Source organism: Myxocyprinus asiaticus, chromosome 33 (assembly GCF_019703515.2).
Source record: "Myxocyprinus asiaticus isolate MX2 ecotype Aquarium Trade chromosome 33, UBuf_Myxa_2, whole genome shotgun sequence".
Lineage (NCBI taxonomy): Eukaryota > Metazoa > Chordata > Actinopteri > Cypriniformes > Catostomidae > Myxocyprinus > Myxocyprinus asiaticus.
The window spans coordinates 9,574,283-9,592,735 of NC_059376.1; the positions used below are offsets into that span (position 1 = coordinate 9,574,283).

Here is an 18,453-nt window from a genome sequence, read left to right on the forward strand (position 1 = left end):
TTCTTTTTCTTTTACACCTTAAATTAAAGGGTATGTCACTCGGTTCTATAATGCTTTATGAGAACAAGGCTTTACTATGCAAGATGGACAGAACCTTACGGCAGCTTCTTATTGGTTGCTGTATTTGTCGACTGTCCTGTTGTTTTTTGTCCCCATTGTCCCTGCTGTGTTTGAAGAGTGCTCGTACTGTAAATCTCCGTGGGAAGGCAGGCTCTTTGATTGCACTTGTATTGGGCGGATTTCATGGCCTTCCTTCAGTTTTTTTCTCGAAACTTTGCTCGGTAAGAAGCGAGTGAGCCCTCCTGGCTTCTTGTCTAGGGCATGTTTTCCGACCCCCTCCTTTGTCTCCTGCCCCCCATTTCACCCACCCTACTAAGGGAGCTTTTTCTTCTTGAAACTGGTACTGGCAAATTGAGTCAAAAGCAAATAAAGAGCTAGCAGTATGTCTTCAGTGTGAGATGAGATGGAGCCGAGTGCTAGCGCTCACCCACACAACTACTGTTCAGCTCAATACACACAGATTGACAGAAAGGGTGACTCTCTCGAAAACCCTTTCAGGTCACTTATCAACCCAAAATCAAAAGAAAACAATATGAAAAAAGGTTTTGCATGATGAAGAAAATGAAGCCTATTTTAGTACAATTTGTGACATTATTTTCAATTAAGCACATTTTCCCACAAAATTCTCTTTATTGTAATGCACCAAGTCATTAGTGTTTTCATACAATAATTCCCATTATTCTTAATCGAGACTCATTCCTTTCTCATTACTGCAATACAGTACTTTTTCTGAATTACAGTAATGATTCATTTCTATTTAATTCAGCATAAATGAAAGGCGGTACGACAAATACGGATACTTCACAATTCTTATAACACGATTTCTTATTTAAATCTGCATAAATTAAAGGCAGTATAACAAATACTACCTTAATATAGAAATAATTGTACATTTAAATACATCCCTTTTTTGCATTATAGGAATGAAAAAAAGAGTTTGAATTTGAATAAAAACAATTAACTTGATTGTCATTAATGTCACAATACTAAAAATTGCAATGGTCCTACAAATAGGCTTCATTTTCTTTTTTTACCCCCTTTTCTCCCAATTTGGAATGCCCAATTCCCACTACTTAGTAGGTCCTCGTGGTGGCGCGGTTACTCACCTCAATGCGGGTGGCAGAGGACAAGTCTCAGTTGCCTCCGCTTCTGAGACCGTCAATCCGTGCATCTTAATCACGTGGCTCGTTATGCATGACACACAACTTACCACGCACCCCATTGAGAGCGAGAACCACTAATCGTGACCACGAGGATGTTACCCCATGTGACTATACCCTTCCTAGCAACCGGGCCAATTTGGTTGCTTAGGAAGGTAGTCGGCGTCAATACTCGCTGAGCTACCCAGGCCCCCACCCCTGGCAACGTTTTCTTTATGTAAAATATAGTTTCTGATGTTTTTCTTTTGATTTGGGGTAAATGTCCACAAATTATGTCCCTCATTCAATCATAAGCCCATATCTGGTAGTGAATAGGGTTTTATCAAACCGAGTATGTCTTTTGTAGTTGAAAATATGTTTGTTTTGACATGAAACCTGAAAAGATACATAATTAAATCCCTAAGCCAGACTTCAACTTGAACTTATCAGGCTTATCTTGAATTGCAAATTTAGTGAAAATGTTTACTTGAAATGTTGTCTGCATATCTTTACTGATTTTTTTTTCTATAAAGCTTGTAGTTGAGCTCTGGAAAGGCCATCCTTCCCTTATTTGAACATGCCTGCTGTTGAATGGAAGGTTCCCATGGGAACAAACAAATGAGCGGACCCTCGCTGGCCACCATAGAGTGAAAGGCAAAGGCGATAAACTAGCAAAAAGTGTCAAAGTGAGAAAAGAAGTGTGAGAAAAGGGACAGGTTTTTGATACTGAATCATTCTTTGTTGCACTGTGCAAATGTTTTTTTTTTTTTTTTCAGCTATCATTTGAAGATCTGGAGAATGAGACTTGTTGCAAAGCTCAAGCAGCTGAAACCAAATTCGTTCCATATTTACTCAACTTTTCTTTATTTATAGCTTATTTATGACCACATATTGTCATGGTGATACGATTGACTTAAAAGAGTAGTCACCCTGAAATTAAAATTCTGTCATCATTTACAATCCTGTACGCTGTTATTTTCTGTGGAACACATTTGATTTTTTAAATCTTAGATGCATCGATGAATAATTACTTAAATTTGGTCTGTTCTTCAGAAGACTTGAAATATAGTGCTTAATCCATATGATCTGTTTTTATGATATTTAAATGATGCTTTTTATTCTTTTTGGAGTTTGACAGCAGCTGTCACTGTAAACTGCCGTCGTAAGGCATGAGCTGCAAAAAAGATTCCTCAAAAAATTCCACTTTTGTGTTCCACAGAAAAAAAGTAACAGAGTATGGGTTTGAAACGACATTAAATGAGAGAATTTTCCTTTTTGGATGAACTATTGCCTTAAGGAAGCCACAGCCCTGGAGTGCGTAATGAAGTGTACAGTGATGTCAAATAGGAAGTTATTGTGCCGTGTGTGGGTGCCAACTAGAACATTGAATTCAGGTCATGTTTCAGTTGCCAGTGTACTGGTCACTGTATTACAGCTTACGAAACATTACTCCATCAGGCCTATGAGGGAGGATTTAGCTCAGCTCAAGAATATGTTGGAGAGCATGCTGAGTGAATAACAGTATGGAGAGCCAGTGGGCCATTGATGCATACAAGAGTTTTTTTTTTTTTTTTTTAAATGTATTATTATTTAAAGAATGTTTTCACAGTTAAAGTGTTGTTCCTTAATACATTTCTAGCCTTGGGTAGCCAGATTTTTGACTATTGGCCTAAAGTCTGGTCTACATTGCAGCTTATTCTGGCCAAAAAACAACCACAGTGTTAATCTCATCAGTGAAATTACTGATGAAAATGTTTGTTGACAAAGGTTTGTAGGGCTGTCAATTAATTAAAAAAAAATGTATAGAATAAATTACATGATATTCCGATTAATTAATCGAATTAATCACAATTAACTGCAAATACACTACCAGTCAAAAGTTTTGAAACACTTACTCATTCTTTATTATAATTTTTTCTTTTTTTTTTTTCTTTTTCTTCACATTTAGAGTAATAGTAAAGTCATCAAAACTATGGAATAACATAAATGGAAATATGGGAATTATGTTGTGACTAAACAAAATCCAAAATAAATCAAAACTGTGTTATATTTTAGCATCTTCAAAGTAGTCACCCTTTGCCTGGAATTTGCAGACATGTACTCTTGACATTTTCTCAACCAACTTCTTGAGGTATCACCCTGGGATGCTTTTTAAACAGTATTGAAGGAGTTCCCATCTATGGTGGGCACTTAGTGGCTGCTTTTCTTTATTATTTGGTCCAAGTCATCAATTTCAAAAATGTTTTTAAATTAAATTTTAGTTTTATAATGAAATAAATTAATATGTTGGCACAATTATATTTTTGTCTACAAAACTAATTTCAAACATTTAAGCATACACTTTCAGATCAAAAGATTTTTAAGATCATGAGAAATATTTCAGTCAAGTGTTTCAAAACTTTTGACCGGTAGAGTGTGTTAGTGTGTGTATGTGTGTATATATATATAATTTGCTGAGAAAGGCCCTCAAATAACAATAATTCAATATATAATTATTAAATAATTATAAACATAATATATATTATTAATATAACAATTACAATAATTAAAATGTTTTCATTATTGTGAGGACTTTAAAAGGCAGTAAATTGTTTATTTCCATATTATTGAACTTAAGCCAATCATTGGCCAACAGTCCACGGCAATCCATTTTACAATCTGTTCAAGATATATTTATTGCAAGGGCTTTTCTAATCAGTGTAAACATGCATCAGACGGACACTTTCAGAGCATCCCACTTTATTTGCGGTACGTAATAAACAGCATTTTTGACTGATGTGTCAAGTTAAATGTAGTTTGAAACTTGGAAAAACACGTCTCAAGATTCTTTGCATTCTTAATTGCACTTAATGCACTTAATTGTGTCCATTTGTGTTTGAACGCAAGAACGCATTCTCATCTTGTGCTGTTGCTATTATCAAGCAAGCCTGAGTGAATTTTGTTGTCTGTACAGTTGCACGTTGCAAATACAGCTGGAGTTTCGCTTACTGCCCCCTGTTGAAAACAGGTGGTGCTTCAAGCTTGAATTGCTCAGTATTGACGCTGACTACCACCCCTGGAGTCGCGATTTCGAATCCAGGGTGTGCTGAGTGACTCCAGCCAGGTCTCCTAAGCAACCAAATTGGCCCGGTTGCTAGGGAGGGTAGAGTCACATGGGGTAACCTCCTCATGGTCGCAATTAGTGGTTCTTGCTCTCAGTGGGGCACGTGGTAAGTTGTGCGTGGATTGCGGAGAGTAGCATAAGCCTCCACATGTGGAGTCTCCGCGGTGTCATGCACAACGAGCCACGTGATAAGATGTGCGATTGACTGTCTCAGAAGCGGAGGCAACTGAGACTTGTCCTCCGCCACCCGGATTGAGGTGAGTAACCGCGCCACCACAAGGACCTACTAAGTAGTGGGAATTGGGCATTCCAAATTGGGAGAAAAGGTGATAAAAAAAATAAAATAAAATAAAAAGCTTGAATTGCTCAGATGGTTGGAATAATCTGAATTTTGGTCTGGGGCATAGTTAATTGTATTAAATCCACAGCTTTATTTATTTGTTTTAGTTAACAATAGCAAAGATGAGACAAAAAGACACATCATGACTTTAAACAATTTTAATTTAATCTTTAATTTTAAAGAAAATATGATGAGAAAAATAATACTGCAAGATATTAGCAGTGCACAAACAGAAGAAGATGCATATAGTTAAACATCCTGTTTTAGAAGAAGAAATATTTAGATAGAATTTAGTTCAAATAATTCTTGGGGATTTCCCCGCTTGAGCTGCGTGAACAGAAAGAGCTGAACACCAGCAAAATGAACCGCTTTACAAATGGGTTATTACCTAACTCAGATGCATTCTTTTTATACATGAGGTTAATCACTATATCCACAACATAAACAGTATGTAATATTACATCCTAAAACTGCACAAACAGTGAAGCGGATAAACAGATGAACTTGAAATAAGTTATGTGTCAGAATAAGTAGATTGTGTTGTGAATTTGTTGTTTCCACAAAAATGTGCTGCATGCAATATCCTAAACCGGCTAAAACACGAAAAATTAATAATTCAGAATTAAGTAGAATTACTTCAGTACATTTATTTTACACTACTATATATGGAGCTCATGTTTTTACAAGGACAGTTGTACTTTGTTGTATCTTTTATATGTTTGAAACGTGTTTAAATTAATAAATGTTTATACGTTTTTCTAAATGTTTGAATATTTAAATAAAGTTTGGTGTGTTACAGTTTGACAAGTGTTTTGTCATTTTACACATTGTCAACTAAAATGTTATTTTCGTTGTCAAAAATGTTAGTCCATGTTAGAGTAAAACGGACTAAAATTAACGAATTCGACACGACAAAATGTTGATCACATTTGTAAGGAATTTGCGTTTGTTCTATGACTAGAACAAAAAACGGTGTAAAATGAAACACTGCTTAGACAGGAAGGAGAACTTGTAAAAACAACTTTGTTTACATCAGCTTATCAGGCATTAATCAGGGCACCTTCCTCCAATGTTCCTCCTAAAAACTGAATAAAACATGTTTTGTGTGTGGTTTGCATTTTTTTTCTCCCCTTTTCTCCCCAATTTGGAATGCCCAATTCCCAATGTGCTCTAAGTCCTTGTGGTGGCGTAGCGACTCAATCCAGGTGGTGGAGGACGAATCTCAGTTACCTCCGCGTCTGAGATCGTCAATCCGTGCATCTTATCACGTGGCTTGTTGAGCGCATTACCGCGGAGACCTTGTGCGTGTGGAGGCTTCATGCTATTCTCCGTGGCATCCACGCACAACTCACCTCGCGCCCCACTGCAAGCGAGAACTACATTATGGCGACCACGAGGAGGTTAACCCAACATGAATCTACCCACCCTAGCAACCGGGCCAATTGGTTGCTTATGAAGCCTGACTGAGTCACTCAGCATGCCCTGGATTCGAACTTGTGACTCCAGGTGTGGTAGTCAGCGTCTTTACTTGGTGAGCTACCCAGGCCCCTGTGTGGTATGCATTTGATTATCAGTGGATGGTTCATTGGTGGTACATGAGTGTGTTATCTGAGGCTGAGACATGATTATTCCAATCAGTCTATCATCTATTATCCATTTTTATCTGTAATACAACTAGGCCCTGCTTACACCTGGTGTTAATTATTCTTGGGTGGTCCAATCACCTAAATACAGGTGCAAACAGTATTTTGTGATCCAGTCACCCAAAGCACATTTAGAGGTGGTCATAAGATTGTTTTTTCTTTTTTTTTTTTTTTTTTTTTTTAACTTTGCGAGCTAGCAATTGATCATTTGGAAAAGCCCACACATATACATGCACATTTCAACATGCAGTAACACACTAGTCATGAAATTATAGAGCTTTCCTCAACAAAATCTGATCACAAGTGGTCACTGAGTAGTCACAGACTTGTTTAAGACAAACATTTATACCAGTTGTAAATGGCAATCTGTTTTGACTTTGCTGACCACTTATGATCGGATCACCCAAGATGAATGTTAATACAATACCAGGTGTAAACGAGGCTCTTGCTGTTTGGAAATTTTAGGATAGTGAGTTTGTTTTGAAACCAAGGCAAAGTGATCTAGGTATACTCAACATTTTATGCAGTATTACACACAGAAAACCCCTTGCCAAAACAACAGAAAAGAGCAGACGAGCCATAAATGCTTCTACGGAGAACACAGCTTGACTTGATTCCCATTTGGCATGATGTCAGTTCCACACAAATGATTTTGCAGTCTGTTGAATTCAAACTGCCATAGACATTCTGTACATCTGCCAAAACATATCACAGCAATATCTTAAAGCATTACCTGCGAGATAACATTTGTGTTTGCACTCATGATGCTGTGTGTAGATGTGTATTGCTAGAAATTTCAGATAACAGGAGACAATGATTTGACAAGAGACAAGAAGTATGATATAAAAGATTGTCGGACATCATTTGGATTTTCCAGAAATATGTCTTTTGTGTTTGCATACATTCTTATTAAAGGGATGTTTTCTTTTTCTTTTTGTCTCACAGAGGGATTTTCTTGGACACCATTCTGCCGCGATATGATGTGAATGGAGTTCGGCCGCCCATCGGTCAAAGGACCAGATTAAGCAAAGGAGACATCGCACAGGCACTAAAACTTTACAAGTGTCCAAGTAAGGGAATCCTAGAAATGTAAACTTTTGTAATTGTCAACATCCATCAGTACAATTACTAAAGGTAAAGCTACTGTCTGACTAGAAAACATGGAAAATTGTGGAGATAAAAATCTTACTGCATCTGCATTAGGGCTTTCCCGACAACTAATTTTTACTAGTTGTCCAGAAAACTAGTCGACTGGTCAAAGTTTACCTTATGTGTGCTCTTTGTGGCTCTTTATTCCTTTGCTGGCGAAGAGAATGCCCACAAAGTTCAGATGATGTGAGTGAAAAACAAAATTGCAACAAAAAGCCAAAATAGTATTGCCAGATTCATGCTGCTTCCCACATGCATATAGTTTCTTTGAACTTCTGGGTGACACTTGTTTAATTACTGGGCAGTTCGTAACAATTTGGCTTTTACATGAACACTTTAAATGAACTCTATTCCAGATTTCTGCACCGCCGACACAGTTTGCTTAGAACATGCTTTGTGAACACAAAGCATTCCAGTTTTATTTTATTTTCACTTTTGCCAAATTCCACATTTGGTTATTGCAGGATATTGTACAAAGCTAATCACACACTGTTACACAGGGATGCAGACTGTGGACAGAGAAATCTTCCTCCTGCTGTTGCCATGTACAGAACAAATTTGAAGTTCTGTGATCCCAATGTGTCTAATGTTTCACTTGACAGATCACTTGGGTGAAACTCTTCAAGGGTTCTCAGATGTAGTTCACGTTGTCTGAAAATAGCAGAGTATCCGCAACTGATGTAGTACGTTATCTTGGCGACGGTCTCTCTGATTCCCAGTCCGGCAGAAGGCAGAGTAAACACTGGTCAAGCACAGGAAGTTAGTCATCTGTCCTCTTTCCCAGATAAATCAAGAGGAGAAAACAGTTGCTTTCTAGGATACTGCAACTAAATGGAGCACAAGGGGTCAAGACATTTTCCATGTAATCTCTATGGAAATGTTCAAACAGAAACCACCAGAGAGTGAAAACAGATCATAAAACTGTTTTTAAAATACCAGGTTTAAAGTCAACATGAAATCAAAATTGACCATATATACTTCTTAAAGGGGTCATGACTTGAGGGATTACATTTTCCTTGATCTTTTGACATATGAGAGGTCATTGTATTATAAAAACATACTGTAGGTTTCAGAACTCAAAACTTCAACCTCACTGCAAAAAGAGAATTTGTTGAAATCAAGCTGCCAAAGCAACTCGTTCTCTACTTCCTCCTCATTGTGATGTCACACTGTGGTAGACATTTGCATCTGACCGCCTCCACAAAAACACATCAATGTCTACTTTACCTTATCCCTTCTGTAGCCCCGCCCAGTAGTTGTGAGCTGTGAGATGGCAAAAAGAGAGCCTATCAGTCAAGAGCAAAGTGCCAATCAGAACAGTGGGCATTTACTGTCAAGTCTTAAAGGAGAAGCAGCACCAAAACCAAGCATTTCTGACAAAGCATCAGAATGACGGTGGAAAATGATAATTTTTTACAAATATATGACTGATTTTTGTGGAAAATACTTTACTAATATTATAAGTGAATCTGAAGGAACATGTTGAAATAATAAAAAAGTCATGTCATGAGGCCTTTAATACAGGTTCCTGGACTTTATGTGCATGATTCATCAGTGAACAATACTGCAAAGAAAACGTTAGTCTTCGTAATTTTCTATCAAATTGTAATAACTTGCTCTGCCTCTGAAACAACTTTTCTTTTATGCTTGTGAAAATAATGTTAGCGAATAGTAAATTAGCTGTTAAGGCGTTTTTTTAGGTTACTTTTTTTGGTAATGCAGCCTTTCTAAAATCTTGCCAATAGTTAACAGCAGTTAATTGCTGAGTTTCCATTCAAAGTTTTATGTGGATTTTAAATTTGCACTTATGAAAGCCTGAATGGAAACGCTTGATATGGGCATAAACTCTCAAAATGTACTTTAAAGTTTATGCGCTAGGCAGAGGTGAATTTTATAGAGTTGTCAAAATGTGCATTAGGGTGATTTTTGCACGTGTTATGGGTGTGCAATAGCTTAATGTTAATAGCCCAACCAAAGGTACAATCTTGGCACATATTTCTTTGAACATAGCTCTTGCCACTCGGAGGTGTTCAACCCACAGCTGGTTATTAAAATGGGTCCTCATAATCTGCCAGAACAGTTTTTAGTGCAGGCGCGCTCCCAGGTATGCAGAGACTTATGGCGTATGGGCATAGTAGCCGCTAATTTAGCCCTCATTTTTTTGAGATATTGCACTCATTCTGCGGCATCTCCAGGCAGCATTTAATAAAACGATGTACACTTGCTCCAATACCGGCAGGCTCCCTCAAGATAATGCTCATAAGGAAGTTGATGGAAACGCGCAATGATTTGCATTTCCTTTAGTTAAATTTTTAGAAATGCACTTACAAATGCAAAACATTTTGGATGGAAACCCAGGTATAGGTAATGTAATAATAGATACAGCATACATAAATAACAAGTTATTTAAGATTTGAATAAGAAGCCTCAGCAAATTTGAGTGCCGGAAAGGAGTAGTCCACCGCAAACTTGTATTCAAGTCTTACTCTATTCTGGTATGGAACAGCCTGTTTTCACGGCCGTTGAATACTAATCAATTCACAGTGGTTACATTTAAGAAGTACCCTGCAAAATTGTGAATTAATCTGAGATTTAAGTTCCTTGTCACTTGGAAAAATAAGGAACCCATAAACAATAAAAGTTGGGACTGTTGCTCATGTTCACATACAGTATGGTCATTAGTTTTTAAAGTTAAGATTGAAGCATATTGGAGGAGTATGAGTCATGTGACGCTGTATCCATGCAGTGGACACGGGATGATGTGGCCACAAAGAATAGATGCAGAAAATCACATGTTGGAAGAAAGGTGGAAGTGTGGCAGATTTCTTGCACAGCATTCCTCGTGGTGTCTGTCATATGCTGTGGCTTGCCAGACCGCTTGTTAATCGTTTTAAACAATGATCAGTCCACACTTGGCCTCCACACTCTGCTCCTGCCACTCCATTTTTACACAGCTGAAAATTCATGCATCTATTACAAAACTGCTGGAAATTTTACCATTCATTGTTTTGTTATTATTATTATTTAATATTAATTTAATTACTAGTTAATGTTTATAGTAATATATTGTTTACACTTTACAATAAAGTTCCATTTGTTAACATTAGTTAACAGCATTAGTTATAATGAACACAGCATATTTTACAGCATTTATTAATCTTTGTTAATGTTAATTTCAACATACAGTGTACAAATACATTTCTAAAATCAAAAGTGGTATTTGTTAACATTAGTTAATGCACTAATGAACTAACATGAATTAACAATAAACAATTGTGTTTTTATTAACTAGCATAAATGCTGTAAAACTATATTGCTCATTGTTAGTTCATGATACCTAATGCATTAACTAATGTTAATGAATGGAACCTTATTGTGGAATGATACCAATATATTTCATTTACATTTTATTACACAGCTCTTTGGAATTATGCATTCTTATTGGTCGATTGCAGTATTCTGTGGTCATTAATTTTTGTAAAAATTGGTTGTCCCATTCAACCAATTTTTCCTGCATAGCTGTGCTAGTTTCATGTCTCATATTCATATTTGGTTAATAGCATAGTAATAAGCAGAATAGTGCACAGCTGCTGGACATCACCTCATTAAACCCCTTTAGTTTGTACAGATAACTGTACAGTATCCTTGTCATATATTATATTATATTATATTATACCTCATTACATTACATTGCATTACATTCAAGGTCACTAGTTTTAAAATCAAGTAGCTTTTCAGTAGCGAAACTATTTTTGACAAGGTAGCGGTGTAGCATTGACAAAAGCTACACCGCTACATCATGCCTTGTACCCGGTGTTTTCTAATGCCAGTTTGAATCAGAACTAAAGATGTCCGATCACAAATTAATCTCTCATTTGAGTCGGTTCTTTACAATGAATTGGTCACACGTGATAGGAAAGCCGTCTGAATCGGTTCGTGATTCAATCTGAATGACTCAGAAAGCTTGCGCTCGCGCTGCTGAATCATTTGGCGCGTGCTCTCACTTGTCAACAAGCTCATGGAATATTTTATATAATTTGATAACACGGCAAATAAAGATAACGCTGGATACAGTGGATCTACAATCAGTCAATGGAAACCAAACCTGCAAATACATCTAGCGTTTGCCAGTGATGAAGAAAGGCTTTATTAATTTCAATACGTGTGCATTTTGTGAACGACTTCTGCAAGTTAAGAAATTTTCCAACAAAGAGTATCAAAACACTTATTAGCCTACACGAAAACACTTTAAAAAGTACCATGACATTACCATGTTTTTGGACATGTACCATTACCGTGAAGCACCATGTAAATACAGTAGTATATGAATATGGGAATCATATATCAAATTACCATGGTAATAACATGGCATTCTTTGAAGTACTTTGAAGCACCATGCAACTACAGAATGGTGCATGAATAGTTGTATATCAAAGTACCTTTGTATTAGCATCTGATACCATCAGAAATCACATTGTTATTGCCCAGATGTGCTCACACACACACACACACACACACACACCCAACGAATTCGGCCTCTTAACAAAAGCTTCCAGTACATACAGAAATATAACAGCTAGACACAGGATTACAGGACAAGATGAATAGTATACTGTATGTTTTTATACAGAAATGTGCAAAGGAATTTACATTTAAATGGGTTTGTAAAGGTAGTAGTATAAATATAAAAAATAAAATGTAAAAATAGTGATTTTTCATATTGAACACGTGTTTGTAGAGGTAGTAGTATAAATATGAAAGCTAAAATGTAAAAATATTACTTTAAAATTGTGAACACATGGGTTTGTATAGGTATTAGCATGTCTAAATATGAATGTACATGTTTGTTTGTTTTACGTGCACATACATTTGAAGTCAGAAGTTTACATACACCTTAGCCAAATACATTTAAACTCAGTTTTTCACAATTCCTGACATTTAATCGTAGAAAACATTCCCTGTCTTAGGTCAGTTTGGATCACTATTTTAAGAATGTGAAATGTCAGAATAATAGTAGAGAGAATTATATATTTCAGATTTTATTTCTTTCATCACATTCCCAGTGGGTCAGGAGTTTATATACACTTTTTAATATTTGGTAGAATTGCCTTTAAATTGTTTAACTTGGGTCAAATGTTTTGGGTAGCCTTCCACAAGCTTCTCACAATAAGTTGCTGGAATTTTGGCCCATTCCTCCAGACAGAACTGGTGTAACTGAGTCAGGTTTGTAGGCCTCCTTGCTCGCACACACTTTTTCAGTTCTGCTCACAAATTTCCTATCAGATTGAGGTCAGGGCTTTGTGAGGGCCACTCCAATACCTTGACTTTGTTGTCCTAAAGCCATTTTGCCACAACTTTGGAGGTATGCTTGGGGTCATTGTCGTAGACCATTGTGTGGAGCTAATTGCACATTATGTATAATGACCACTTTTTAACTTTTTTGAATGCTGACAGCTAATGATCTTTCTTTCTTTTTTTCTTTTTTCTTTCTTTTTTTCTTTCTTTTTATTCTCCATAGGATGTGGAGACAGTTTGCAGGAGAGCACAGGGAACTTCTCTTCCCCTGGTTTTCCGAATGGTTATTCAGCATATATGCACTGCATCTGGAGAATTTCAGTCACACCAGGAGAAAAGGTGAAGACAACAGTTAACTTTGTTGCAAACAAACTACTTATTTTGTGCCATTCATTCAAAAGTAATAATAATCCCACAAAGAGTTGAGAAGTCCCATTAATTTTAGCTCGGCGTGGCATTTTGTATGTTGTAATGAATATATGTAAATTAGGGCTGTGATTTAAGAATGTCCCAATTTGGAATGCCCAGTTTCAACTAATTAGGAGGTCCTCATGCGGCGCGGTTACTCACCTCAATCTGGGTGGTGGAGGACAAGTCTCAGTTGCCTCCGCTTCTGAGACAGTCAGAGACAGAGACATCTTATCACGTGGCTCGTTGTGCATGACCCCGAGGAGGTTACCCCATGTGACTCTACCCTCCCTAGCAACCGGGCCAATTTGGTTGCTTAGGAGACCTGGCTGGAGTGGACCTTTTTTTGTAATAATATGATCAAATGGGCAGATTCAATTCATATCAAAGTTTATTGGGCATTTTTACTCTTGAAATGGGTTCAGATGAAAGTCAGTGAGCGTTTTCACGTGATGCGAAGAGATACAGCAGCTTGCCCGTATCACTCGCCCGCTTGTGGATGAAGAATCTTCATTCTCTGTACAGTAAATCCGCTCCTATGTTTATTATGAATAAGTATGCAGTGCTTCATACAATCGGTTTCTGTGCGAGGATGTGCTGTTGAGTCAAGCGAGTACCTCCTGAAAATTTAAATATGCCAATGTTAGCCACAGAAAGAGGGGAAAAACATTGGTGAAGTTTCGCACATTGTACAAAAGTGCCTGGATTTGTTCCTGGCAGGCAGCAGATGCCCTAATCCTGCCCCCACTCTAATCAGAGCCTATAAGGCTGAGTAGCCTGCCAGGAACAACTCGGGACACCTTTTTCCTTTTGCGTGAAGTTTCAGGAATTACAACAAAAAAAAAGGATACTGCATTAATTGAGTTCATTCTTTTTAATGCGCTAAACAAAATATATTAATCACAGAAATTAACATGTTAAATTTCCCAGTCCTAAATTAAATATTTAGTTAGTTTAATGCATCTATATAACTGTAACAATTCTTCACTATAAATAATTCATTATTATTGTTATTATTATTATTATTAAGTATTGAATATAAATTTATATGTTAAAGTTAGTCACCCTAATTGAGATCCTGATTATTTGTTCCAGATAAATGCAGTTTTTAAGGTCTGTGTGCTGAAATATTCTGTCAAATGTTGTGTTGGTTATAGTTCCAACAAATCACTTACCATCCAGTGATTTGCAAATAATCATAAAAAATCATGTGTTTGCAAATCAGACGTTACTATTCCAACACACACTTTGACTTTTTTTGCTGGTTGAAATGAGTATTTCAGAATGTTTCAAGATCTAGTCATGGACAATCAGCCACTTTGTCACTTATGAATGCCAAAAAATTTTTTTTCATTTGCACAGATATTAAGACATTGCTTTCGCAGATTTAAACTTAGCTCAATTTATCACTTGTGGTTTTTTTTGTTTGTTTTTTTTAAGATCATTCTAAACTTCACATCTATGGATTTATACCGAAGTCATTTATGCTGGTATGATCATGTGGAGATCAGAGATGGTTATTGGAGGAAAGCCCCATTGAAAGGTTTGAATGAACCACTGATGCTTCTGATGAACAATACAAACAAGTGAAAGTGAAGCTGTTTTATTAATTTTGAATTATTTTCTTGTGCCTCTCTGTTAAGGTCGATTCTGTGGCGATAAGTTACCTGAACCAATTATATCAACAGACAGTCGCTTGTGGATTGAGTTCCGCAGCAGCAGCAACTGGGTGGGAAAGGGCTTCTCTGCTGTTTATGAAGGTATTTTTACCAGCAAGGAACAATTATTGACCAAACAACAATCAAATATTCTAAAATATGTCTGTTTTTAACTGACATTGAAGAAAATATAATAAAACACTAGAACACTTCTGTTTAAAATGTTTAAAATACAATGGCTGCATCCTAATTTGCATACTTTTATTAAGCGTGTAACGTATGTTTTTCAGTGGTGATGGTAAGGTACATACTTTTAAGTGTGTAATAAGACAGTGCCCTAATATTGGGACATAGTGTAACACGGCGGGCTAGGATGGAGGATCTAAGTGCAGCCTTTAATAGAAACAAAAGATGAACAAAGTAACTCAGAATAGATAGAAAACAAAACACAGGGAACCCGGTACAGAACATGACAATACATGTGAAAACTGACAAAGGAAACAGGGAAAACAAGGGCTTAAATACACAGGGACAAACAAGGGAATGAGGAACACCTGTGGAAACAATCAGGGGAAAACCAATCATAAAATGAAACTACAAAAGGACTACAAACTAACAGGAAACAGAAACATGGGAACTAAACAAGAATTTCAACATAAAAGTCAATACAAAAAACAGGGAATATTGACAGAGCCCCCCCTTTTAAGGAACGGATTCCAGATGCTCCAGAAAAAAACAAAAACAAATTGTCCATGGGGTGTGGGGGAAAACAGGTAGTTCAGGGGGGCACAAGGGGTAAACAGGCAGTTCAAGGGGGCACAAGGGGCAAGGGAACAAGGCAAAGTCAGGGAGGCTTGAAACCAAGGCGTAGCCGGAGGGATGGAGAGCCAGGGCAACGCTGCAGGCTCGGAGGACCAAGTAGACCAGAGCAGATCAGGCGGATGGCCAGAAGACCAAGGAGACCAGAGCAGATCAGGCGGACGGCCAGGAGACTAGGGAGACCAGAGCAGATCAGGCGGACTGCCAGGAGACCAGAGCAGATCAGGCGGCTAGGAGACCAGGGAGACCAGAGCAGATCAGGCGGATGGCCAGGAGACCAGAGCAGATCAGGCGGACGGCCAGGAGACCAGGGAGACCAGAGCAGATCAGGTGGACTGGCAGGAGACCAGAGCAGATCAGGCGGACGGCCAGGAGACCAGGGAGACCAGAGCAGATCAGGCGGACGGCCAGGAGACCAGGGAGACCAGAGCAGATCAGGCGGACGGCCAGGAGACCAGGGAGACCAGAGCAGATCAGGCGGATGGCCAGGAGACCAGGGAGACCAGAGCAGATCAGGCGGATGGCCAGGAGACCAGAGCAGATCAGGCAGACTGCCAGGAGACCAAGGAGACCAGAGCAGATTAGGCAGACGGCCAGGAGACCAGGGAGACCAGAGCAGATCAGGCGGACGGCCAGGAGACAAGGGAGACCAGAGCAGAGCAGGCGGATGGCCAGGAGACCAGGGAGACCAGAGCAGATCAGGCGGACTGCCAGGAGACCAGAGCAGATCAGGCGGCCAGGAGGCCAGGGAGACCAGAGCAGATCAGGCGGACGGTCAGGAGACCATGGAGACCAGAGCAGATCAGGTAGATGGCCAGGAGACCAGAGCAGATCAGGCGGACTGCCAGGAGACCAGAGCAGATCAGGCCGACGACCAGGGGACCAGGGAGACCAGAGCAGATCAGGCGGATGGCCAGGAGACCAGAGGAGATCAGGCGGACTGCCAGGAGACCAAGGAGACCAGAGCAGATCAGGCAGACGGCTAGGAGACCAGAGAGACCAGAGCAGATCAGGCGGACTGCCAAGAGACCAGAGCAGATCAGGCGGACTGCCAAGAGACCAGAGCAGATCAGGCAGATGGCCAGGAGACCAGGGAGACCAGAGCAGATCAGGTGGACGGCCAGGAGACCAGGGAGACCAAAGCAGATCAGGTGGATGGCCAGGAGACCAGGGAGACCAGAGCAGATCAGGCGGACGGCCAGGAGACCAGGGAGACCAGAGCAGATCAAGCGGATGGCCAGGAGACCAAGGAGACCAGAGCAAATCAGGCGGATGGCCAGGAGACCAAGGAGATGACCTCAAGGAGGGGAGTGGTTCAGGAGGCCTGGGAGGCGGCCGCAGGGCCGAGACAGGGTCAGGAGGCCTGGGAGGCGGCTGCAGGACAGGGACTGGGTCAGGTGGCGGAGCCGCTGTAGGAGGAGTCTCTGGGGGAGGGGGCGGAGCCGCTGGAGGTATAGTCTCTGGGGGAGCTGGTGGAGCCGCTGGAGGAATAGTCTCTGGTGGAGCGGGCGGAGCTGCTGGAGGAATAGTCTCGGGGGCAGAGCCGTGGAAGACTCTGGGGGTGGAGCCAGGAGAGGCTCGAGGAGGCGAAGCCATGGAAGGCGGAGCCAGGAGAGGCTCGAGGGGCGAAGCCATGGAAGGCAGAGCCATGGGCAAAGAGTCCTGGATGAATGGGAAATGACCTCTGTGGTCGAGAACATGGGAAGAGACTCGGAAACGACCTCTGTGGTCGTGGGCATGGGCGGAGACTCGGAAACGACCTCCGTGGTCGTGAACATGGGCAGAGACTCGGAAACGACCTCCGTGGTCGTGAACATGGGCAGAGACTCGGAAATGACCTCCGTGGTCGTGTACATGGGAAGGGACTTGGGAACAGAAACTTTTCTCTTCCTCCTCCTCTGGATGGCCGAAGTTGGCAACGCTGGTTCTGGGACAGGCGTGGGCGCTGGCTCGTTGACCGTGGCAGGCGTGGGCGCTGGCTCGTTGACCGTGGCAGGTGTGGGCGCTGGCTCGTGGACCGTGGCAGGCGTGGGCACAGACAATTTTTGAGGTAGGGACTTCATGGACCTACACACCGACATTAGTGGCAGATCATACAATTTGGAGACTGGGGCCGTGGAGGGCTTTGAGACTGGGGCCGTGGAGGGCTTTGAGACTGGGGCCGTGGAGGGCTTTGAGACTGGGACCGTGGAGGGCTTTGAGACTGGGACCGTGGAGGGCTTCGAGACGGGGGCTGTGGAGGGCTTCGAAAAGGGAGCCAAGATGCAGGTTTTGGCCCGGGGTTCCCACCATAATCTACTGTATAAAGGGAACCGCAAAGTTCCAGAGCCTTCTCCACATTCACCGAGCGTCCAGTGAGGATCAGCCGGAGGCATCAGTTCTCTCAGTGCACTATTCAGACCGGCCCGGAAGAAAACCACCAGAGAGCAGTCTGGATAGTGCACTACATTTGCCAGCTCTAAAAACTCACGGACGTGATCCTCAACTGGACGGTCCCCTTGTTGAAGGAGCAGAATTCTTACGGCCTCTAGATCCATTTTTTGGTCAGTTTTTCTGTAACATGGCAGGCTAGGATGGAGGATCTAAGTGCAGCCTTTAATAGAAACAAAAGATGAACAAAGTAACTCAGAATAAGAAAGAAAACAGAACACAGGGAACCTGGTACAGAACATGACAATACATGTGAAAACTGACAAAGGAAACAGGGAAAACAAAGGCTTAAATACACAGGGACAAACAAGGGAATGAGGAACACCTGTGGAAACAATCAGGGGAAAACCAATCATAAAATGAAACTACAAAAGGACTACAAATTAACAGGAAACAGAAACATGGGAAC

At 40.2% G+C, this 18,453-nt stretch overlaps 1 protein-coding gene across 1 annotated transcript in view; it reads left to right on the forward strand.

Moving 5' to 3' along the window:
- The window catches only part of LOC127423956 (bone morphogenetic protein 1-like), a 110,266-nt gene that overhangs the window by 65,404 nt on the left and 26,409 nt on the right, over positions 1-18,453 (forward strand). Inside the window, exons 7-10 of the mRNA XM_051668674.1 lie at positions 7,231-7,355; positions 12,953-13,068; positions 14,578-14,680; positions 14,781-14,897. Of these exons, the coding sequence (XP_051524634.1) occupies positions 7,231-7,355; positions 12,953-13,068; positions 14,578-14,680; positions 14,781-14,897 (461 nt within the window). The remainder of the gene's footprint in view (positions 1-7,230; positions 7,356-12,952; positions 13,069-14,577; positions 14,681-14,780; positions 14,898-18,453) is intronic.